Source organism: Haliotis cracherodii, unplaced genomic scaffold (assembly GCF_022045235.1).
Source record: "Haliotis cracherodii isolate W230 unplaced genomic scaffold, xgHalCrac1.p SCAF_1, whole genome shotgun sequence".
Lineage (NCBI taxonomy): Eukaryota > Metazoa > Mollusca > Gastropoda > Lepetellida > Haliotidae > Haliotis > Haliotis cracherodii.
The window spans coordinates 77,033,726-77,060,535 of record NW_027266264.1 but is presented as its reverse complement, the minus strand read 5'-3'; the positions used below and the strand labels follow the sequence as shown (position 1 = coordinate 77,060,535).

At 39.9% G+C, this 26,810-nt stretch overlaps 1 protein-coding gene across 2 annotated transcripts in view; it reads right to left on the bottom strand.

Moving 5' to 3' along the window:
- The window catches only part of LOC139469044 (plasma kallikrein-like), a 31,603-nt gene extending 6,370 nt beyond the window's left edge, over nucleotides 1-25,233 (bottom strand). The window contains exons 1-2 of one of the 2 annotated variants that reach the window (XM_071251177.1): nucleotides 24,076-25,233; nucleotides 6,740-6,905 (exon numbers count right to left, since the gene is read on the bottom strand). In XM_071251177.1, coding sequence (XP_071107278.1) covers nucleotides 6,740-6,905; nucleotides 24,076-25,051 — 1,142 coding nt within the window. In that variant the 5' untranslated portion in view covers nucleotides 25,052-25,233. Of the gene's footprint in view, nucleotides 1-6,739; nucleotides 6,906-7,068; nucleotides 7,104-24,075 lie in introns of those variants that run through there. The other variant, XM_071251183.1, reaches the window with a different exon arrangement.
- Between the last annotated feature and the right edge of the window lie 1,577 nt (nucleotides 25,234-26,810).

The following is a 26,810-nucleotide window of genomic DNA, read 5'->3' as shown; positions in this document are numbered from 1 at the left end:
GTTGTGATACCTTTAGAGCAATATCTGCATTATGTATTCATCATCGTCTATCGATGATCAAAAAGGCCTTCCCCAGTACCTTTGACAATTTGCCTGTCAATGAGACATTGTAAAATCAAGAGAGTTCATCATTGTCCCTTGATGGTAAAAAAGCTTTACCCAGTACCTTTGACAATTTGCCTGTCAATGAGACATTGTAAAATCATAAAAATTCATCATCGTTCCTCAATGTTAAAAAAGTAAGTGTTATCCCAAATATAACATTAGTCAAGCATAGACGCCTTTTACGTCAAGCATGGGATGCTGAAGACCTATTCTAACTCGGATCTTCACGGGTCGACAATATGTAGATTCGACAGTGGACCATAACAATTCTTTCCAAAAACTAGCACACGATTGTTGCTATAGTGTTCACCCCAACGTTCATGATATATGTTATAACAGAAATAAAATGCTTTTTCACTTTGTTTTGCTAATAGGGGCGATACCTGGAAACAAGGATTACTTTTCCCGTCTGAAAAGCCAATAAAGAATGTCCTCACCTTTAGCATCAAAATCGTGGCCTGCCCTTGCGTATTTGGACATCACGTAAAAGCGTATTAAGTCAGTTAACCCTGAATAAAACAACATGTCAAAGTGACCCCGCCGTACGTGTTTGCAGTGTCATTAGAATTGTGAACAGTTCCCTCCCCTCCCGGTCTGTGGGCGCAAGCTCCTTCCCAGCGCGTGACACCTTTGTTGCATTCTCTGTATAGAGAGCTCCGCGAACGGGCTGTCGCTGTGAGGAGCTGGCCTGTGGGCGCAATCCCAGCCCCACACCTATCTGTTGTCTGACACACTCTTTACAAAACTGCGTCGTGTTGTGACACCACCATGCAGTGCCAAACACAGGATTATTCGGAGAACTGCCCTCCCTCCCCCAACATTTGACGGTCGTTACCGACTTTGAAGCCAACACAATCAGAAAGACGCCCATCCACGCTTCGAGTACCTGCACCTCCGGCATATTACCTAACCCGAAGACTAACGACTGTAAAAACAACTTGTATATTACTGTAATACATTTTCCACCAAAACTAATCCGCTAAGTGTATTGGTCACACTAGTTATTTAGGACTGTAAAGCCAAAATGTCAGCGCCAGAGAATAACAAGTCTTGATTCCAATGGGCGTAAAAGGAAAAGATGTGAGGAAAATTACATGAATGGATCACTGGAAATTTGACGACACCAGGTGTTTGCGAATATACGGCAATTTACCATCTCATCAAGGGAAAAGTGCTGACTGCATATAAGTTTTGTATGACTGTCATACGCGGGTCGTGATAACTACGAGAAGGGAAGTCACTCTTTAGTCGGGCCAATCGAAATAACACTGAAGGATATGACTGACACGAATGGATTTATCGACTAATGTTCTTCAAAGTTTACAAATTTCGTTATGTTTTGTAGAAATATTATCAACATTAACGATTGAAAGTAATCAATTGAACACAATACCTAGACATGGCTTACCATAGGTTGTAAGGGGACAAAAAAAACTTAACTCACTCGAAGGAAAACAACTGAAATTGGTCATTATAACGTATACAATTTTAAACTGTTTGATAGGCATTACTAAGAAGTTGACGAATGACAAAGTCAACACAGTTAATGGATACCAACTTCTTTAATACTGTAAAGGCGACGTTTCGGTAATTTGACAACTGTATTAGGATCTGTACTGAAACGCGGCCGTTGCCGGATTCCATTCAGGGAGTCATCATTATTTAAATACGGATAAATATGTTTAAAGCTATACTTTTTACTAACACCCTTAAAGAGGCTGTACCTAATCTTAATATTTCATATAACAAATAACGTTAATCAATGTCCTCGAAAACAATTGTCACTCCTTAATAAAGCGTCGTCCTCCGTTCCACTCTTTGAATATAATTAGATTAAGAAATAAATTTCTTATGTCCTAACAAATTTAGACCCGTGAAGATTCCGGGGTTGAATAGGTCTTCAGCAACCCATGCTTGCCCTAAAAGGTGACTATGCTTGTCGTAAAAGGCGACTAACGGGATCGGGTGGTCAGGCTCGCTGACTTAGTTGATGCATGTCATCGTATCCCAATTGCGTGGATAGATGCTTATGATATTAATAACTGGATTGTCTGGTCCAGACTCGATTATTTACAGACCGCCGTCATATAGCTGGAATATTGCTGAGTGCGGCGTCAAACAACCAACCAACCAACCTAACACATTTCATTTAGGTTTTAATCATTATGCATGCATCACAAATTTCTTACACATGAAACTGAAGATAACTTTCAGTTTAACCTTCAATTAACTACTTCTTTTTGAACACATACGGATAAACTATGACCCTTCAGTTTGAACACATGCGAGAATAAGGCTGTGTGCATGAATATTCATTTCAAGGCTGATCCCGTCCGTACATAAGCCGGATGAACTAGAAAGATGATTCATGGTATGCACGTGCTGTGTAAATCCACGCGTAAACTGTGGTGTGAGTGTTAATCCTTGAGATATACATATCAATGGGTTAAGGACAGTGTTTTTCTTGTGTGTCTAATTTGAATTGTGGTGCAGTTTACTAAGCAGCTTTACTTTACATTTGAAGCAGTTGAATTATGTTTGCGTTTCTCGCGTTTCTTATGGTGCCTGTAATATAAGTCCTGATTTTGCCTGTGGAGTGCTTCGTGTTTTCCTACTATTCCAGTCCTCTTACTTCAATACAGTAACTCACATACATGTTATCGTTTGTTCTTTGGGCGGTTTACCCAAGTGGAGACACAATGCGACCTATTCCTTTAATTTGTTGGCTACATTATTGTTTCTGTGGTTTGTATGACTTCTTGACCTAAGTGGCGCCCAAACCAAAGCAATGACTACCATCAGATTGAGTCTTGGTAATCGGCTTGGTCCTTTGGTTGTTGGGGATGGGGGATGGGGGTGGTGAGGGTGAGTCAGGTGTTGGGGATGCGGGGTGTGTGTGTCAAAAAACATAACCTAATCAAGTCTCAGTTTTACTGAAAAGAAAATAATGTCCAAAGAATGCAATTCTTTTAAATTTACTAATTTAAAAATGATAATGGAGCACCTGTTCCTGTTGAAAAAGAGAAATGCGCTTCGTGACAATTAATAAATTAACATATCGAAACAACCCCCCCCCCCCCCCCCCCCTCCCCGCCTACACGCAAACGCACACACGCACACGCATGTGCCACCTAATAATTATGTTCATGACCTGAAGCCACTACCTGTCTTTATGTCATTAACAGATCACTATTCATTTATAGTGGCATAAGTTATAGCTACACCATTTAAAAAATAATTCACTCCAATCCCTTCAGGGTATATGGAAACACATGGGCGTGGTAGGTCGCGGTGGGCGTGTCGCGCTGGGTGTGGTGGCGGATATAGTCTGGTGTCATCGTACCCCTATCTTCCTCGCGATGTGGACTGACAACATGTTTGTCGTAAGTATTTGCCTGGTGTTTGTGTGGTTACATGTCCGTCACAATCCGTGCCTTCACAGCACACGCCAGGAGTGTATAGGAACCCTCGGCCAAGTGTTGGCTGGTGTGCAAGTGATGGGGTGGACAGGTGACATTGTGTACATTACCTCACCCGCATTCAGCCCATATGTAAACAAGGAAGACCACGCCGTTTGGGCACAGAAACCACATGCGCTCTTATCATTCAAATGTCAGACAGGTTAGAGCTATGTCGAATCCAAATACACTGCCGGGCAAAAGAAAGTATACACTTGAAAATTGGATTTGACCCAAATTACAAACGTTATCAAAGCGTCAAAAGGATGAAAACAGTCGCAAAACACTGCAAACTTAAGGTCTAAAACACAACTATGATACCAGTGTCGAATACATCACCATCGAATGTCATCTTTTGTTTGTTATATGTTTATTAGGTCTTCAGCAACCCATGCTTGCCCTGAAAGACAACTATGTTTGTCGTAAGAGGTGACTAACGGGATCGAGTGGTCAGACTCGCTGACTTGGTTGATGCATGTCATCGTATCCCATTTGCGTGGATCGATGCTCATGATATCAATCACTGGATTTTCTGGTCCAGACTCGATTATCTACAGACTGCGTTCATATAGCAGGAATATTGATGAGTGCGGCATTAAACAACAAACTAGCAAACATGTTTAGCTAAGGTGGGCACAAAGGTGTACTGCCCCTCTGGTTATAATGCCACCTTTATTCCAGCGGAAAATATGGCACTTTAACCAGGGTGGCACTATAACCAGGGTGGTAAAAAACAGACCTTACTGACATAATATATAATAAGATATAATAAAAATATAATAAGAACCAAGACATAGTCATTCAATCCAAGCTATATTTTCAAACAGGACTGCATTATATACATTGCCAATCCCGAGGTCAAATGTTGACATTTTAAAAAAAAAAGAAGTCTTTGATGTTAGTCTGCCTTGAGCCAGCTCATAATGTTGTCAGTGGGTCAGTATGAGTGCTACCCCTAAGCCCTAGCTTGTGCCTACAGACTGATTCCTTCTATGAATTGGTGTTTTCATGAGGACATCGATTGTGGGAGCACAACCATCACATCATCCTAATTGGGGTCAGTTTATTGTCAATACAGTGTATCAGATGATGAAGCTAAGATTTATGGTACTGGGGACCGCCTCCGTGGTCTTGTGGTACAGCGTCCGTCCAGAGAGCGGAAGGTCCGCTTTCGATCCCCGACCGCATCATACCAAAAGACTTTAAAAGATGGTACTTGTTGCTACCCTGTCTGACGCTCGGCATTAAGGGGCTAAAACAAGGACTGGTCGGCTCGGAGTCAGCATACTGTGTCTGAATGGGGTATACATGTTAAACTTCGGCATGATATCTCAATGAGCTAGCACTATAAATCGGCATCAGTCCGGACTAGCACAAACAGCCACACACACATGCATGCACGTCGCTATATAAGTGCAATAATCTTGGGCGCGTTAAACCCCATTTCACCTCACCTTATGGTACTGGGACTTATTGATTGGGTGATAACAGCATCAAGGGCTGCAGATGCCGTGTTGTAGGGGGCAGGAAATGAATCTTAACCTGTGACAACTGCTCAGGGATCAGAACCTCTGTGTGAGGATTAGCTGTGAGATCAATGCAATTAATGTCTTCATTTAGAAAAGGGAATTATCTCCAGAAGATTAACTACATTGCCAAGTTTTTCTCAAAATTAAAACAAATTGGCATTATAACCCGGAAATTGGAACGTTTGTTCTGAATTAACTGTGAGATCAATGTAATTAATGTCTTCATTTAGAAAAGGGAATTATCTCCTGAAGATTAACTACTTTGCCAAGTTTTTCTCAAAATTACAACAAATTGGCATTATAACCAGGAAATTGGAACGTTTGGTCTGAAAAACATTGACACTGGCATTAAAACCAGTGAATTTTTCACTGCGGAAATCCGTTCTAAGGAAAAAATGGTAATATAACCAGGGGCATTGTAATCCGGAAGGACTGTCTACTTACTTCTGCCCGGTAGTGTAGCTGGTCGGGTTAAGGGACCAACTATTCAATATTTACACATTATTTTCAGGGCATCCAGTATGTTTTAGGTATTACCAGGGGAAAACATATTTGTCCAGTATTCTCTCTCTCTACCACTTTGTTATGGAATGATAGGGTCAGTAGGGTGCATTGTACTTCCCATTGTAGCTTGAAGTACAATGTTTACACCAATCACAGCTTCATCCTACTTTGGACACCCATAACCAGATACACTTGAGCTGGCTTCCATTTAATCTCTATGAAGAGGGTGTCGTAAGAGGCGACTTACGGGATCGGGTGGTCAGGTTCGATGACTTGATTGATGCATGTCATCGTATACCAATTGCGTGGATAGATGCTCATAATGTCAATCCCTTGATTGTCTGCCCAGACTCGATCATTTACGGACCGTCGTCATACAGCCGGAATATTGCTGATTGCGGCGTAAAACAACAAACAAACAAACAAAACCATAATTGTGAGTTCATGACCCATACGTCCGAGTATCCGCCATCTTGGTATTTGGTAGTGAGGACAAGTTCTTTCCAACAAGAGCTTCTCTTAAAGTCAGTTACTTGAACTAACTGGCCAGGTTTCACACCGCTATCTCACTATTTTTGTGTGTTGTTAAACGCCACATTCAGCAGTAGATTCAGTCGGGCTGTGATTGACGGAGTCTGGACGAGAACATCCACTGATTGATATTACGAACAACGATCTGTCGGAGTGCGATGGCACAAGATTAAAGAAGTCATCGAACCTAACTACCAGATCCATTTGGCTGTCTCTTACGACCGGCATAGGTTGCTGGGGAGCAATTCTAACACGTAGCTCAGCAATAGGACTGTCGTAAGTTTTAGTTTACAAGTCTTACACTGCCTCAACTGCCTAGAATCCAATAATCGTCGATTCGCATTTCTCCGTCTCCAGTTGGAGACCTTCTTTTCATGCTGTGATAAGAATATTGTTAAAAACTCTATTTTATGCTTGTACGTACCTGCGTACGTGCGTGGTGTGCGTGTGTGCGTGTGCGTGTTTAATGGCATTATAAATTGCAGAGTTGAATATCTAAATATTTCCAATTAAACAGAAACTCTTGTTATCAATAACCAACATCTGTATACTTACAGGCTATATTGCCCGACAAATTTAGTACTGTGCGTTGTGTTAAAAACGCATACATACCCATGCACGCAATGAGCCGCTGTCACTATCCACTGAGGGTGAACGAGGGTACCGCCACACACGTGACGTTTGGCCCACGTCAGTCGAAGGGAGACAACCCATGGCCATCTTCCTTCTGAGGACGGAATACCACCAACAATCATGTTTGTAATGGCTACTCCACATTCTGAAAATGAACAAGATTGTTATTATACACTGTATCAAACAATCGGAGTTTCTATAATTTCCATGGTTAAAGTATCCCATAAACTTAACTGTAATCAAGTTTATAAACTTTAACTGTGTATTAATTTCCGACAAAACGAATGCATCATACAAACGCGTCATACCAAAATACTTTAAAAGATCAATAATTCATTTTGTCTGGCGACCGTATCCGTGGTCTAATGGTAGAGCGTCTACCCGGTGAGCGGAAGGTCCGGGGTTCGATCCCTGACCGCGTCATAGTAAATGACATTAAAATATGGTACTTATTATTATCCTGCCTGGTGCTCGGTTTTAAGGGGCTAAAACAAGGACTGGTCGGCTCGGAGTCTGTATACTGTGTCTGAGTGGGTATTCATGTTAAAACTGCATGTTATCACAAGGGGTAGCGCTATAAAACCGGCATCAGTCTGGACTAGTACAAGCAGCCACACACACGTGCATGCACGTCGCTATATAAGTGCTAGAATCTCGAACGCAGCGTTAAATCCCATTTCACCTCACCTCACCTCAGGTAATCCACCTCGTAGATGTGGTTAACCCTCACACCCAGAACCGCCACCTGTAAACTGCACGTCCAATTACACATCGTGTGTGAAATCCTCACTACGAGACGTTATTCGGTCACAGGGGAATAACCGTTTGCTTCAAATCCTCTTAATTTAATTGGAACGTTGGCCTTACACTCCTCCATGTTGAGAAGCAAACAAACCATATCTCTTAAAGGAGAAAAACACCCCAAACTATCCTACTGAGTTAAAATAGCCATGTTTTCATATCCAAAGCATTGAAGTAAAGGAGTTTATAATTATTGACAATATATCCATAGGCAAAGACATCTTCCCTCTAACTTCTGTTCATTATAGTTGGTTTAAATTGAAATATATTAAAGATAAGATAGGAGTCACCAGCAATTTGTTTCCGTTTAAAGCAGTCATTTAGTTCTAGTCGGTTCATACAACGATGCATAAATTTACAACTTCCGCTCTTAACACGTTTCCTTGCTTTACAATGATAACACGTCCCTGTACACCAATAACTAACTTTACAAATCAAATGTATACTGAAACTTGAATGTGTAAAGTTAAACACTTACATTGGTAATGCTTTAATATACTTTCTATATTACACGCGTTCTTCAATCAAATCTTCATCAAATATATTCCCGGAATAATAATATAATACCACTAAAGCCCTTTTCTGACGTAGAGATTCAAATCTGCCCTACTTTGCTACCGTGTGTAAATGAACCAAATGGGAGTAGGTCAAACTATAACCCAACTATTACCCACGGCTTGTAGTCAATCCTACTTCAAGCTCTCTCTACAACCAAATGTTGGTAAAACAACTTGACTAGGATTATATTTAAGCCTTGTAAAGCTCTATGTAACATTTCAAAATGCAGTTCCTTATTGAATAATCATCTGAAATTTACATGTGGTTTTGTCGGATTTTCCAACCAATTTGTCTCTGTTCGGGTGAGTATTCAACCTTAATTTGTCGGGTGACATAGTTAAGTGTGGCTTGAAGTATTTTGAAAGCCATTGATTTCAATGTATAGTTTCGGAACTGGTAAAACATTAAGCGGCTTCTTTCAAATAGGTCCGAGCCCCGTTCCACAAAGCGATCTTAGCACTAAGATGATCGTAAGTCACATACTTTAACATAGGTTTACGATCATCGTAGCGCTAAGATCGCATTGAGGAACGGGGCCCTGCTTTATACGGATATGAGCTGCGAAACTATTTTGATGTATTTACACGTGGCTCTGTAATCAATAGATTAGTATATGCTAAAGTTAATATCTGAGTTTCAAGAACCTGGAACCAAAAGTCACCAATACAGATAAAATATATAACGTCAACGCCAAGGGAAAAAATCGTCTCGGTTATCCACATAAACAGATTCCATTGTGCGGAAAAGCCCAAATAGTGGTGAAAATTGCATGAATGAATCATCGAAAATGAGTTTGTCAGCAATATTCCAGCTATATGACGGCTGTCTGTAAATAATCGAGTCTGGACCTGGCAATCCAGTAATTGACACCATGAGCATCGATCTACGCAATTCGGATAAGATGACATGCATCAACCAAGTCAGCGAGCCTGACCACCCGATCCCGTTAGTCGCCTTTTACGACAAGCCTAGTCACCTTTTACGGCAAGCATCGAAAATTAGTGATGACACCAGGTGTTCGCCTAATAGCCTGCCCTACCGGTAGCAGATGACACACATAAAAAGCAACGCTACCATTTCTGTTTCAATGTGAAATTTAAAGGCACCAATAGGGAAGACTACAGGTTCATCTCAACAGGTGTAGTCTTTTCGCGAACTCCAGGTATCATCACTTTTTGGCAGTGATTAAGGAATACGTGTTCATGATATTGTCTGAATCGTGCAATCGACTCTGCTTTCTTGCAAAAATGGAATAGGTTTCGACGCTTTTATTTATATTGTGTGGATTAAAGTACACCCAACCACTTTCTGTTTGAAGGATCAATTTGAGTCCCGGAGTGAAGCATGTGCCGCAGAAAAAATGTCAAACAAAAACATGTATTACATTGTACGATTAATTGTCTTTGACATTGTTTTTCATAACAATATTGATCCTCCAAACAACCACGTCAGTTTGATTAAACTAGCCAGGAACGCGTGAGTTTTGTTTAAGCCAGTCACCGCTGTGCCTCCACAGTCACTGTTCCAAGTCGAGTGACGTAAAGAATACCTTGTCTTTGTTTATCATTTTATGGGGCAACAGAACAAACAAAACAGGCTGTAACATCGGCGTTTGACTTCAAAACGACAAAATCTTCAAACTAAATATTTTTTCAATATGCCACATTGTATTTACAAGAACCGAATCGGACCCACGTTGTCATCCCGTGATCAAAGTCTTTGACCATTGCTATGGCAACAGTGGACAATCCAATGGCCCTAAAAATATATTCCTTGTCCAGAATTAGACGTCTATGTGGAAATAAACTTCAGAGGTAATTAAGCTACCTTGAAAATTCCAAAGGGGTTTAGTCCGTCAGTATTTGGACATGAAGGTAGACGCCTAGGTTTGTGATTTGGAAGAGTATTTGTGCTAGTTTGTAATCCCATTGCCAGACAACCCTTTAAACGCTTACTTTGTTCGTACATTCAAATTCCTTTCATTCTCTGGCAATCTGACACATTGCTTGCCTCAGTTTGAATTTCCTTCTGTATTTACAAATCCAGTAGTTGACATATTCAAGGCTGCTCCAAGTATCTTTGATGTATTTGAGAACCGTAAAAACACAATTAGATGTTTTCCTCTATGTAAAGAGTGATTACTGTTATTTGCGTGGCTGTATTGTTGTTCCGAGTTAGTGATTGTCCATGTTGGGTAATACTGTGTATGGGAGAGTATGACCTTGCCGAACTGTGTGATTGTCCATGTTGGGTAATACTGTGTATGGGAGAGTATGACCTTGCCGAACTGTGTGATTGTCCATGTTGGGTAATACTGTATATGGGAGAGTATGACCTTGCCGAACTGTGTGATTGTCCATGTTGGGTAATACTGTATATGGGAGAGTATGACCTTGCCGAACTGTGTGATTGTCCATGTTGGGTAATACTGTGTATGGGAGAGTATGACCTCGCCGAACTGTGTGATTGTCCATGTTGGGTAATACTGTGTATGGGAGAGTATGACCTTGCCGAACTGTGTGATTGTCCATGTTGGGTAATACTGTATATGGGAGAGTATGACCTTGCCGAACTGTGTGATTGTCCATGTTGGGTAATACTGTGTATGGGAGAGTATGACCTTGCCGAACTGTGTGATTGTCCATGTTGGGTAATACTGTATATGGGAGAGTATGACCTTGCCGAACTGTGAGTAATGTGGGAAAATGTCCCTTCTCAATGTTGACAGGGAAATGTGTACCTTCATGTTGTCGAATTGGCAAAAATTGACAAAATAAATAGCTTCAACACCATGCAGTGTGCAAATGTTCAGGTCTCAGAGAAATGGACCAATTGGGTATGGTAATTACATGAAAAGACAGTTTCGTGGAGAGGTATGCTGGGTAAGTTACCTCCATGCCTATTTCGACATAGTCATAAGCTTGTTCTAAAAACTACGAGCTGACAACTGACTGAATTCCTATCACTTGGCAATATTATATCTTCCAATAGTGTCACACTGATTCAATAGTATTAATGTTTTATATTTCGCATTCATCACGAAAAGGCTTAAGTGTAATAAAATGCCTGGAAATATTTCATGAAATAATATTAGTAAAGTTCTGTTAATGAAAACGGGGCACTTAAAAAGGATGACAGAATAACCACCGGTTACAAGTTCCGGAAACCCGTCTCAAAACCTTTGGTCAGAGAGCTTTCCAGTTCTGCACTTCCTCGCTATGGAAAAAACTACTATCCAATCTTAAGCTGTCGCCATCGCTTTCATCCTTTAAGGCTCATCTGAAAACACACCTTTTTCAGACAACACTATCAACTCTACTCCCCTTTCATTAGCATTATTTGCTAAAACTATGTAGCGCCAAAAGCATTAACTTGGTGAATGGAATCTGGCGCAGTATAAATGGACTTATTATTACTATATCAATATATGATCATATTTTGCCGTTACACTACTAAAATATAACGCCTTCTCGAAAGCGTTGTTAACAGGCGCTACTACATAATATCGACGTCTCCTGACTAATCCTGCCGTGGGTGACACATTTGACACTCTACAACTATATCGATAACACCAATGACTCAGTATAGCATTGAGTTTAAGAGAATGAATCATGTATGTTGTAACGGCAAACAATTTACTCATTCCCCTCAATGGATTATGATTAAGTAGCTCAACTGTTAACACTTTGTCAATAGCACACCAAAGCGTAGAGTTGAACTTCAACTAGAAGTGCTAATTTTCTGGATAATAAACTAACATGTTTCATGTTGAAGTGGCATGCACTGTCAACATTTAGTAGATTCGAACTGTTTATATAAACACATGTTGTACACAAAGTTACGCTGTAATATGGAACCGTGAACATTAAACGAGGACTTTAGATGAGTCGCGCAACACAGTAACCTTCCTAACAACAAAAACACTGTATACTCGTCTATATATTACGGAAGCCTTTTAGGGCCATTTGTTTTTTCTGGAAATTTCAAGATACTATCTTGAAATTTCAAGATAATGAGCAGCCTCGAAATGAGCTAGTATCTTGATTATCTTGAAATGTCAACTCAGGTTTCCTGTAATTTTAAGATACCTAAGTTTCTTGAAATTTCAACTTATTAACTTGAAATTTCAAGTAAGTATTTAGTTTGAAATTTCCAGAAAAATGGCTATAACAGGCTTCCGTAATATATACATATACCTATAATACACCTTGTACTCAAAGAGCGTTACGTAAGTAACGTTTCCTTATTGTTTGACGTTGTTGCAGCGATATTTCGACATCATTTGTGTAAAATACAAAGCGTATACGGGAGGTCAGTAATGTCACTACGGTAGAACTGATTTCAAGAAGTGGTATTGCGTCTGTGTGTCTTTGTGTTGAGTCTATAATGTTCGTAAGTATGTTCTCGCAGAATTTCTGCCATTCTTCTGAAGGCTGAGGTACCAGTACACCAATCTATCAGGACGAAATTGTATATGATGTAACGCGAGTGCCACCAATATTCATGCTATACCCTGACTATCTGTAAATATTCAAGGACCAAGAAAACCAGTGAGAGAAATCATGACTACAGTCCAGGTCATCAGGGAACAGTCCCTCAAGTCACGGTGCCTCACCACTAGATCGCCATTTTGGCTGGCCATTACTTCAAGGTATTGAGACTTATTCAGACCTGATACCCCTACAATAGATCTTACAGTCCTTGCAATTGTAATGGGAGTAGCCATTTACTATTCTGGGACTGGAGAGGGACGCTGGGGTCTGGTTGAGACAGAATATTTGGTCGAGCACTGCTTCAAACAATACACGGAAGGGCAATTTCTTTTTGACCCAAAACACATTAATTATTTCAGTACATCCTGCATGCTCGGTACACCATGGTTGTGTGAACTGAGCAAAACATCCCACCATTTAACAGGAAAAGGTTACTTTTTTCAAGAGAACCTTTATGCGAGTATGAAAATTATACTGAAAAAGACATTCGACTACGAGATTATACATATCCCTGCACGGAGGTATATAACACGATATCCATTAATCGTAAATCCGGTTATTATTCGGACGATATCTTCATGCTTAACGGGATTTAAATAAATAACTGAATATGAAGGACAGTTCACGTGTCATGTTTGCACGCACTAACTGTTTATTACCATGTCTTTTTATAAATCCATTCATCATGTGATATTTTGACCATTAGAAAAAACATCACAATCAAGGAAGGTCACAATGCGTTTGAGAAGAAAAAGATGTCTGTTTTGCTTCTAAGTAATGAATTTATGGATGAACAACTTGCTTGATAACGGTGTTAGAATCACTCTTAATTGTAATAAAGAAGTTGCTCATCCATAAATTCTTATCCTTACTTAGTACTCCAACTTCTAAATGCCGATCAAAGAAGTTAAATGTTTTGTTTCTATTGGAGCAATTTCTATTTTATTGGACAAACATCTTAAAATAAAGTATCATTATATAAGGCTTGCCAGTTTTCAGTACTTGGCAAACTAGTCGATACGTTTGTTCAATGGGACGGGACCAAAACGCAAAAGGAACCGGTACCTTCCGGATGTTACCATGCTATTAATGTCCCTTGATTCCTAAGAAAATTAGACCTTCCATAACAAAAGTAAGCCTGGTTAAACTAGCCAATAAGAAACGAAGAGAATGTCCATGTTTTTTGGGTGTTGCCGTGCTATTAATGTACTGTTGATTCCAATGAAAACTTGGTTTATATCCCCTTCTATGCATGTGTCAGGAATGAAAGTTATCTCTGCCTTGCCATTAATTCTCAGACACACATGACACCTACGCTTTGACATTGACAATAGTCACCTCTTATGGTACACCAACAAAGCCTTGCTTTGACATCAGACGACCTTGAGATGGCATTAGCACGGGGATTCCGGGCAGGAACGCTGTAGAACTCTGCACTCTTCCGAGAAGAAATTATTCAAACCTTGATACAATTTGCCTTCCGAGGTTTCTCTTTATTTTGATGGATGTATGTCTACACATCAAAAGGTTGTCGGAAGATCCGATGTCAACTGCAAGTAGTACAGCGCGTTCTGTCATTCAGAAGTAGCTGGGTATTTGTTTGACTTAAAAATCAAATTTGTGTCTCAAACAGAAGACAAGACAATACAAGACTCTCTATCCCTACGTGGTCACACGTTGTTTAAACACGATCGTTGCTCAACGTTAGGGCAAGGCTTGCTTAAAGCTTTACCTGGCTTGCGTGAAAGCGTTTAGAAACGCTGGCCAAATGCTAATAAAATCTGCCTCTTACTTAAAAATTTCACTTGTCCATGAATGAATTTGTCGAGTAAACTCGACAATACTTTTTACATTAGGTGCTGATTATTGAGATTCTTGAAACGTAAACAGTATCAATTTCAATACATGATGTTAATCCCACAACACCCTTATCCGCAGCGTACAAGGTGTTTCCTAACTGGTCGTCTTTTGTGAATGTGTGTGAATTTTATTTGTGGATACAACTAACCTGTATACGCCTTGGCAATTTATGCATTGTAAACTTGGCACACTGATGCAATTACGAGTAACTCGTTTACTGCCGTAAGAATTTGATGTACGACATGGTCTCGTAGACGGTGACCAACATACTGATGAACTGGAGTGAGTGAGTATGGTTTTACGGCGCTTTTAGCAATAGTCCAGCATTATCACTGCGGGGGACTCCAGAAATGGGCTGCACACATTGTACCCATGTGGGGACTTAAACCCGGGTCCTCGGGGTGACGAGTAAACGCTTGAACCACTAGGCTACCCCACCGCCCAACTGATGAACGGAGGCAATGACTATGACACACGTTTTATGCTGCAAGCATACCATTTATATACCGATACACTTTGAAAACGCATATTCGAATGTTGGGAATATTTGGAAAAATGCCCCAAAAATCCTTCCAAATAAGTTGGTCTGTGTATTCAGACAGGAGGTAATCAAACACAGTATGGTCGTCGTTCAGGTTCGAATCTCATTCAATGTGTTTCGAGATGGACATTAGGACATAAACATCATGTCTGATGCTTGAAAACAGATTATGCGTTTTCACTGCATGGCAGTAGAGTTGTTTGTTTTAAAAGATATGTTAAAAGTGTGTTATGTCAGTTATGGATATATAATCGCATACTGTATTGATATCATAGTTCACATTATATGTGTATAACGTATTAAGAGATGTTACAAACATCTAGTAGTATTAATTACAGCGTGCCTACAATCAACAAATATATTATTAAAATACAAAATCATACTTGTGAGATAATTTCACTTCAACGCGATATCTACCCAGTACCTTATCTGTATTATTTAAGATATATTTAGGTTTGTATACTATTTATAAATGAAAATGGTATCACCCCTACTAATGTAAATGACATTAATATACTGACTTATTTGAGAGCAAAGTCATATTTGTCAGTCTTTGTCGACGATACGAATTCACACCGTAAAAACAACTACTTATGCTGTTCACCCAAAACGGATCACTCACTCTTTAGGAATGCGGACAATATATATTCAAAGTTAAATGTTTTTATATGTCGAAGATACATCCAGAATACCATGCTATAATATCTATTGACTAGAGATAAGTGTAAAACAAAGAATAAGGGCGGGGTGGGGCTGTGATTGTGTAGTGAGACTGGATATCTGTTCAGCTACAGCTGCAAAACCAGATATTCTATAAATGAATTCAGTTAACATAAATCCTTATTTTTAACAATCTGAGCCCAGACTATTTTTAAGCATTTCTGGATCATTTTTTCGATAGTATCCTATGTGTGAGCTGGGCCTACATTCACCATTCTTACAGCGAACTCATCAAAGGCACCAAAAGAAAGAGTTATGGTCAGATTCTTTTAGGCGTGCACCTTGCCTGACACCTGTTCTAATTCTATAATGGCGTAGTCAGCACACCGTCATGATGTACAGGGGTGTAATCCAGGATATATAGGCATTAGAAACAACCTGTAACAACAAGTGAACCATTTCCTGTATTCCTTTGGACCAAGGTTTGTTGTAAAACGGGGACACAGTACAATACGAATACCAGGAAAAACTGTCAACACTGAGGAATCTTCATGTCATGCTTTTCACGGTTTTGTAATTCGTACAAACGAAACAGGATTTATTCGTTATTTCAAACGTGCCACTTTGCCTGAAAATATTTCATGGTGTGGTTTCCTTTTCTTTCAGAGATAACTATACAGTGATGCAGCATAATTGGCAGCATCTGAGTTATTGTTTCGAGGATTATTTGAGGCTTGATTAAATAGTTCCGTTCTTTAATGTTTCGTTGTTTACCACTTGTGCACAGTTCCACTCTTTGGTATACAAACATGTTCTCATGACTCATACATAACACAGCGAATAAACGTTTTAAATGCCTACATACTCAATATGTAATCAACACATGATAGGCTGCTCAGGGAACACTCAGAAGTATATATGTTAAATCCATACACTGGTATTGATAATCCACACATGAATGAATAAACAGGGAGCACCTAGAAGTTTATGTGTTAAATCCATACACTGGTATTGGTAATCTACACAAGAATGATTAAACGGGGAGCACATAGAAGTTTACATGTTAAATCCATACACTGGCATTGGTAATCTAGACAAGAATGATTAAACAGGGAGCACCTAGAAGTTTATGTGTCTGGACAAGAATGATTAAACAGGGAGCACATAGAAGTTTATGTGTTAAATCCATACACTGGCATTGGTAATCTACACAAGAATGATTAAACGGGGAGCACCTAGAAGTTTATGTGTTAAATCCATACACTGGTATTGGTAATCTAGACGAGAATGATTAAACGGGGAGCACCTAGAAGTTTATGTGTTAAATCCATACACTGGTATTGGTAATCAAGACGAGAATGATTAAACGGGGAGCACCTAGAAGTTTATGTGTTAAATCCATACACTGGTATTGGTAATCTAGACAAGAATGATTTAACAGGGAGCACCTAGAAGTTTATGTGTTAAATCCATACACTGGTATTGGTAATCTAGACAAGAATGATTAAACAGGGAGCACCTAGAAGTTTATGTGTTAAATCCATACACTGGTATTGATAATCCAAACAAGAATTAATACATAGGAAATACCTAGAACCACATGATTTAAATGCATTCCCTAATAATGGTAGTCCATACTTAAATGGTTGCAAGAAGTGTAAGTTATAAATCCATACACTAGTATTGGTAAACAATACATACACGACTGTATAGGTGGCACATGTGAAATGTTCAGGGGTTCTGAGTTAAGCATACGCCAGTTTATTAATTTTGACATCCAAAATAAGATACGTATAGATTTCCCAATATTTACTGGACCGAGTTCTCATCGTGCATCCTCCATAAGCTGTTTCTCATTCATAGATCCCTGAATGCGTAAAATAAACAAGTGATCAGAAATATGGATATGAATTGTTTGCGAAAAGATTTACAGGTTCAGTTGAATGGCCATGAATTCGGAGCATACTGCACTGTTTAAATGTGTTAAATATTCACAACAGCTACCGTGCATGTCGGTGCAAGCGACGTAACACTGTGTCTGGCTTCCATGTCTCTATTGGATATCATCGTTTGTGCCATTTTTCTGTCAAAACGTTAACTATCTCACAAAATTTGAATCACTATTGCGTATGAATAAACATTCATTCTTCCCCTAAAACAAAAATAATGCAACTCTAAGATCAATGAACATTTTAGGCCGTAATACCTTTATTTTCTATTCTAAAACTAACATCAACAAATATGGTACGTTTAAATGCACGTTTAGTTGCCCATAGTTTCAGAGGGGCATAATCAATAGGAAAACATATTCTTCCAAAAAGGCCAAATATTCCCAAATCAGCCCTTTCCACGAGGAAGAGAAGCATATTTGGGCACTTCCTGTGCGGCCTTTGAAGGATTAATTCTTTAGATTTGTAATTACCAGTGCAAACAAATACATAGTTTCCTTCTACACGCTGTTGAACAGATTGTATCGGGTGCCAAGTTATGCAATATTTGGCGAACTTGGGGCAAGGCAAATCAATAGCTTCTTCTCAAAATGTTCAGTATCTGTGCGAAAGCAAACACAAATCTTGGACGGAGATGAAACAAGTGACGAGACTGAAATACCTCAAGCAAGGAAGTCGACATGCGATAGGGGTAATGCGATGAGCTAAGGCTCCGTTCCTGGTTTAAGCCTTTCTGACGCAACTTGCATAAAGGTTTATACAAACACCCTGGACAACCCATGTAGCGTACATCTATGTGTTTCCGGTCAAATGAACATGTCGATACGTTCTGTTTTAGAGGAAATGTTCCATGTATTTGTAATACCTGAGTCCATTTTATTGTTTGCCATGAGATTGTGTTCAGTAATGCTTTTTCTTCACAAATGAGTGCCTTACATTTCTTCGCTGTCGTTGTGTAAAAGATTCAAGGATTAAACTAACAAGAAAAACAAGTGCGACCCAACCCAGCATCAACATGTCAAGGAGTAAGTAAGGGATGAAGTAGGTTAAGACTCTTTTGTCCCACAGGAACTGAAAAAATTAAGAAATGAGCAAAATCACCTGTTTTCGACTTTGTTCCTTTTCTACACCAGCATGGTGTGGGCTTTCCACGAACACCTGGTTTCATCACTAATTAATAGTGATCCATTAACACATGACCATGATATAACCGGAATCGTACAACAGACTCAGTTTCAGCAGATATTTCTTCTGATTATGGAAATGGTTTTGTCACTTTTATTTGTTGGTGTATTTCAATGCAAAGATAATGCTAATTATGTAAAGGCTGATTTTAGGTGGTTTCGCGTGTAATATTTGAAGATTATATTGTCTTTGATAAACGATGTCTTGTTCACTACTTAAGCCATATTCATGTACTTGATCAAGTCCTTCACGGGCATGACTTTGATATAGACAAGACAAGTTGTTAGTCATAGGAACATGTTCGATGATCTCATAACAAACTTTCATAAAAAGTGTCGTCATAATACCTGTTTCTTTAACTCTTTTAAAGCGTCATGTATATTAAGTCAATATGTTACATAAAGCATCTTCCCATCTTATGACTTGACGAATGTTACATCCTTTTGACATGGGCCCACATTTTCTGCAGTCAGTCCTATAACATCAATAAAGGGGTTTTTTTTAAGATAAAAGCGACAAAACCTTTTTCATATTCATAAGAAATCTCTGCCAAACACAACAGAGTCGATTGTACGATTTAGACTATATCGTGAACATGTGTTCATAAACACGAGTTTAAGAAATGAATATTCCAACAATGCCAGTTCGCCTAGACTCCTAACACAGTTTTATCTTTAAAACCAACGATCAACTGCATGACAAATGAGACAGCATAAAAATATGCCAGGTTGCACATTGTAACGTTTTGATAGTTTAACGTGACCTTTTAAATGTTGGCCTTCATGTCTTGGCCTAGTCTTGTTGCCAAGTTTCTCCAATGACATTTGCGCTTGAAGCTTGTGACAAATACGAGCCTAGAAGATTTCAAATATTGTGCTCAGACCTTATCAACAATAGCCTGTGTAGACTGCGAAAAACACAGGTATGATCCCTTGACCTTTGTCGGGGTAAGTAGGGGCAACGTGGCTTTTAGTAAGAAGTTGAATGGCTGATTTCCAACATGCGAAAAAAAATGTGCTACACCATATCATACATGAACTCAAAACACATATTGTAGATCTTTTGTCTTTACAACTCTAAATCTGTAACCAAACATCACATTATTTTGGCATTCCCACGCTGAGAGAGAAAGTAAATGTTTCCAACAATATCACACTCGGTAAACAAATGTTTTTCAAATGTTGTCAATGTCGTTCAACGTCTTGGTGATGTAACCATAAGGGGAATGATTTGGTGGCTGTTTTAGTTCTTTCAAATTCTTATACCATGCATAAAATACCTGGAACTGATCCCATTAAGTTCAGCTGTTCGGTTAATGATGGAGTCTCATATTAAGGGTATATACTAGTAGGTGAGGTGAAATGGGGTTTAACGTCGCGTCCAAGATTATTGCACTTATATAGCAACGTGCATGTACATGTATGTGTTTGTGTGGCTGCTTGTAGTAGTCCGGACTGATGCCGATTTATAGTGCTAGCTCACTGAGATAACTGAGATACCAAGCCGCAGTTTAACATGAATACCCCACTCACACACAGTATACTGACTTCGAGCCGACCAGCCCTTGTTTTAGGCCCTTAATGACGAGCGCCAGACTGGGAAACAACCATCTTTTAAAGTCTTTTGGTATGACGCGGTCTGGGATCGAACCCCGGACCTTCCGCTCTCCGGGCGGACACTCTACCACGAGACCACGGAGGAGGTGTATATACTAGTAATATGATTGGTCTTTACATGAACATCCGTTTAAAGGTTTAAAGTGAGTTTGGTTTTACGCCACCTTTAGCAATATTCCAACAATATCACGGTGGAGAGGTTTAGGAAATGAGAGATCCTGCCGACTTCAGACAAACAACACTGATGTCAATTTGTCCTGTATTTACCAGAGCTAGATTAACTTGTATTTGGATTATCATTGAATTTGCACTGTTGTGTACACCAAGCACCAGAGAACGCCTAATAACATAATACTATGTTGACTGTAAATGTTAATCTTGACGCCAGACGCCAGTTTCCTGTCTTATGTTTTTAGCACATTGATAATGTCACATACACACTGAATCACTGTCACACAAAAAACTAGAGGACTTTGCCCTTTTCATTTGAAACAGGCTAGAAGAAGTATACACACCGCCAAAAGAAACGCGAACCATAGACACACATAGAGATTATGTACGTTAAGAAGAGATGTTTGCAATGTGTACCAATTAATGACAATACTAACAATCAGCCAAGTGTTACCACAGAGTGACTTTATATTTATCACGATATGCTGCACGTGATTTCCAAACTTTACACGCTAAGCCTGTACAAGACAAATGGTCCTTTTCGAGTCATGGATCTATGACGTCACATGTGATGCGTTCATTAGCGGCGGTTCACGCAACATATCAGTATGTTTGTTTGTGCATCGAACCGATTAATATCTCTTGAATTCTTCGTATATTAACCAACATGTATGGTATTCGCGTCTCTTTTGTAGGTGAGTGTATATGCATATGACCTACGTGTTTTCTAGATTGTATACTCCCAAGGGAGCTGAAACTAATTATGTGTACGCACACTGACGTATATCATGCCCTTGGTCTTCCCCTGCGTGGGGTCATGTTGTTATTGTTATCATTACTGTTTTAATAATCGCCTTGTGGCTAGCATTAATGATTTTATGCGTATGCGTATGAAATTTAGGGTTATGAAAAGTAGTTGCTTCTTAATCAGTCTGCTGGGGCATCATGCAGAAAACTGGGGCACCGTAAGTCCCCATGATCCCCAGCGAGATGGCCTAGCTTTGGTTACTGGTGGCCTACCCGTGTTTTAAACTGTATAAATGATACTGTTTACCCAAATATGTTTGATAAAATTTGTTTTGAAATCTGACTTTGCATTCATGACTCACTTGTGAATATATCGACTTGTTCTCGTCAATATATGGCTGAAATAATGCCTATGCGACGTTAAATTTCTAACTCACTCACTCACTCTTAATCCGACAGATAAATGTCAAACGCTGAAAACTAAAGTTTATAGAAGGCTGAACCATCATGATCCACGTCCGTCAAAGATTGTGTCATTTGACTAATGCCTTTCAGCTTATGGACAAATTGTCACTTTGGTAAAAACCTAAGTCGTCAAGGATTTACAGAGACCTAAAGCATGATATTGCGTGTCTGCAGCCGATTACACCATCCATCTTGCTGTTCCTCGTCTTGTCAACGAAATGACACTTATTAAAGGCTAAAGCTTTCAGGTGTTTCAGACACGACACGCGGTGTCTGACAAACTTAACATGGATGTGCCATATGATAGCCTTGAGGTTGTGCTTAAAAGAATTGTATTATACATGTTCCTCTGTATGTGCCGTGGATCTCTAGCCCAACTCTTCATCCGGGTAATCCTGGATAGGACAGCAGGTGCATGAAGGGTATTACAGTTAGGCTCAAACTACTATAGTACTAGTTTGGTTAATTGATATAGCATTGATTTTCATTTACGATAATATAACATACTACGGGACATGTACATTTGTAATACTTGATTGCCTTACATCAAATATTCAGGTTATAATGCAGCATCCTGAAAATAATCGAGTCAGGACCAGACAATCCAGTGGCTGATATTATGAACAACGGTCCACTCCCGTCTGGGTACGATGACACGCTATCAAACAAGTCACCGAGTCTGATCTATTAAATCGCCTCTTACGATCAGCTTGGTTTGCCGAAGATCTAATCTAACCCGGAATCCCCACTGGTGTATTATCATTAATACCTGGGCTTGTTGTACACACATGGAAGTGTCTTGTAAACGGATGTTTGTGTGTGGGTTGCATGTTTGATAAGTGGTGGACTTTGGATTATTTGTCTGACGTTGCTGTACTTATCTTCATATCCAAAACGTTTCAAGTTGAAATTTGAATAGTGATATTTTTCACTGAATATCACAGCTGGGTCAATAAAATAAGGATATAATATCGTAAGATCAATGTCTTAGTCCTCGTATTAACTTGCTAGGCTCGCATCAACTGAAAACGTTGTTATTAGATATGGCAGTCGAAATTTGCTAAACAGAAGAAGGGAAGTGAAATACTATAATTCCTCAGTTTAGAGGTGCTTACTCACAGGTGCGGCCTTTACTTTGCAATGAAAACAATCAGAAGGAAAGTTAACCTCTGTTTGCCATCTAAGCTGACGGCGCAGCGTTCAAACGACTTCATGTCCGACTCCTCGTTACCAGCTCTGCAACGTTAGAACCAACTTTGACTTTAGCAAATTAGCTCTATTTTGCTTGCACTGTAGCATGTTAGGATCGCGAGGCAGACACGTTTTTGTGTTTAGTGTTCTGGTTTGAACCGCGCACGTTATGCAACATCGAAGAACATTTGCCAAATTTTGTAATTTCGACAAGTCCGAGTGTAGCGACACTTCACATTCAATGCCACGTGGTATATTTTTTTGTGCACATGTGAGTTGGGCCTACCGTCATATTACAAAATTCCTATCTGCGCCTCAAGATTAACGTATATAAATATTGGTATTTGTTCAATGTTAATACATGTCCCTTGGTCCAACTGGCCTTCGAAAGTGCCCAGAAAATCTGGTTTGTTTAGAGATGAGAGATGTATATACACAGAAAATCAAGTAAACAAATGTATACAAGTGTAAGGACGGATAGATAAAGTTTGTACACAGTGTTGTGATGGTCAGAAAATATATTTAAACAGGGAGAGCTTCGTTCGAGAGAAATCGTTTTACCTTGACTGGTACCTGCAACTGGACTGTTAAATGGTTGATGGTGTATGAATAGAGAGTTGGGCTATTTGGAAAACACTTGAATCTGATGTCCAGAATCGTTATTTGGGGTTTCCAATATTGAACTAGAAATGACCATTATTTTCAGCTTGACATCAACAGGGACAACTTGTCAGACATTTGTCAAATGAAATAGATATTTTTTATTATTTAATAAATTTAAATCAAATAAAGAAAGGTTGTGTTGTAAGAAGGTAAACAGTTTTGGACTGGTAAAGGGACGATGAGCGAAAAAGCGACTTCTAAAAACTTGGCACAGAATGCAATTTGCATAGTTCGCAACGATATATTCAATCTTGTATATTTGCCTTACAAGATTTTGTACATATCAGTTCATGACACGCACATTCACATTTGTAGACACTGAAATATTATACAAAGAAGTTAGGAACATTAAGAAGTATTAAAACGTGCATGTACCCAACAACATATGAACGCTGAAAGACATGTGCATACATACCGGCATTGTAGTTGGGTATTTTTGTTGAGCTTTGTTTCCTGTCTGGTATAGAGATGGGTTTTGTAGATATCCGTTCTGTAGTTGGCGGTGTGGTAGTTGTAGTTGTAGTGGTAGTGGTTGTAGTTGGTGTTGTAGTTGTAGTTGTAGTTGTAGTTGTAGTTGTAGTAGAAGTAGTAGTTGTCGGTGTCGTTCTCCACTCCGTTGTGGTTTGCCATCGGGGGGATCTCGTTCTCCATCTGGGGGACTTTGTCCACCAGTCGGGTTTTTTCGACCGCCATGACGGAGATTTCGTTCTCCATTCGGGTGCATTCGTTCTCCATACGGGTGCATTCGTTCTCCATTCGGGTGCCTTCGTGTGCCACGATGGCGCTTTCGTTCGCCATGACGGCGCCTTGGTTCTCCATTCTGGTGTTTGCCAGGTGTATGTAGTCGTCTCCCATGGCATCGTCGTCGTATGCCATCTATACGTCGTCCACTGCCATGGCGTTGTCCGTCTCCGCCATCGAGACGTTGTACGTTTCCAAGATGGCGATGTACGTTGTTGCCATGGTATTGAAGTTCGCTGCCACCATGCAGTAGTTCTAGCCCAGGTAGCCGGAGAGGTGTTTGGAGGGAATGTAACAGTGTCTGTTGTAGTCCTTACCCTATTAGTAGGAGGAGTATAAATGGGATATTGGCCCCACCTAGGCTTGTCAACTTTATTGCAGTCATCCCACCTTGACAATGCAGGCACACAATTTTTATATTTATTAGACCACACCGAAGAATGAGGACAGGCCGGCAGTAAGTGAGGCTTACCAAACCCACATATATAATATTGAGAACAGTTGTCAGGATGCCTCACCCACTGGATGCCCATTGAAGTACATGGGGACCTAGGAGTGTTCCTTGCACGCCGCCTTGCTCCGTATGAAGAAGTATGTCCATATATCATTAAAAGTAAAAACACATACACAGCCTTATTTAAGTCCGCCATTACACTGTAAACGTATATCCCTCCTTAACACACTGATCACAGGCGCTCCAGGCCTAACCTAAAGCACACGGACCGCTCAAGGCGGCTGTCGTCTGCTCTTAACCCTTGTCCAGACCTCGAGACTAGATCTAGGGAGACATTGAGAAAAAGAATGGTTGCGATGAAGCCAGCGGCCGCCAAAACTCTTTAGTCAACAGTGTGGTAATGAAAGCCAGAGGCACCTTTTTGTGGTGTTTGCTCGAGTCGGCTGCTCAAACTGGCTAGCAGACGACACCAGCCATAGGCCGAAGAGCGCGAGGAGGCGGAGTAAGAGGGCTGTCAGATGAACTGCGTCCAGTTTGGCAACAAGTCCACTGTCTGTTTACAAGAGACGCAGATGATCGGTTTAAAAATTTTGTCACCTGTTTTCTCGGTTGCCAGGTATATGAGTGACGGCCCGTGCCGCCGTACGGAGAGAAATAGACGTGGTCAACGTGCTGCCAAGAAGCTCCAAGACCATAACACACCAGAGGAACACAGGAGGGGAAGTTTGAACAAGACCCTATAATCCCAACCATCTACATTTACAGTTTCTTTTAATAATGTCCTTCTAGCCATCCACAGCATCAACTAAGGCCGCATGACTATGTTATATGCAGGCAGACTCATGAGACGTGCCGCGGACGTCATGTTCATCCATATCTTTGGACACAAGGTCCTAATAGACTAGGGAATGTTGATGTTAGGCCGAGTTTTTCGTGTAAAAATGACCTAAATCCCTTGCCACTGTTTCAAGCATATATTAACAGACAAAAATCCTGCCGATGACATTGCGATCCTACATTTGTTCCAGGTGGGTATTTTCGGAGAGGTCACGTTTAACATTCCACTAGCTGGCGTTATGATATGCAAACATATCAAAAAACCTTCAAGACAAGTTGTAAACTGCATGTAGTATAAAACAAAGTCCCTCATCTTACGGTGCAGCATAGAAACTCAAATACTACACTCATGTTAATGTTTAAACTGCAAACACATTCGTGAGGTGTAATGATGGCATGACAGGAAGTGACCCACATATGACTGCCCACAATATTGCACACAGAAATACTATTTTCATCATAGTGCACTCTTCAAACTTGAAGGTACTAAATATGTCACACATTCACACAGTTCGGATGTTGTTTGTTGAACGTTGTCTTGTGGACCGTTTATGATAAAACATTGCCGCATGACAGTGTGCAATGGAAAACAGCGTGTTTATATTGTCAAAGAGAGCTAAGTCAATTAGCAGCCTGAAAAGAAAATTATACTTATAAACAAAGGGACTTCTAAACATGAATAAACCTCACTGGAGCAATATCCTACAACATGTGAAGGTTTTAAGAGTCACAGACATCTCCACATGACATACATCGGTTTTATAAACATGTTTAAAACATGTCCCCTATGCAGATATTGAACAAATATGAATTGTGGTGAACCTTTTAAAATGAATAATCAGAACTTGTTATACACACATTGTCTTGCTTTAAAGCTGATGAAGATCAAAATCATATCACAAATAAATCCGGAATAAATTAATGCAAGAGTGGTCCGTGAAGAAACGTCGTCTGTGATTGATAGAATTATTCCATTTACGTCTCACGTTAGTGGGGGCCGTCTTCCGCAGGTGAAAACATTTATTCACGACAGTTATTTTTAACGGCAGTTCCAACCATTTGCGCCCAATGTGTAAACATACCGCATCCCGTCTCGAAATATGGTGGGGAAACGCCTT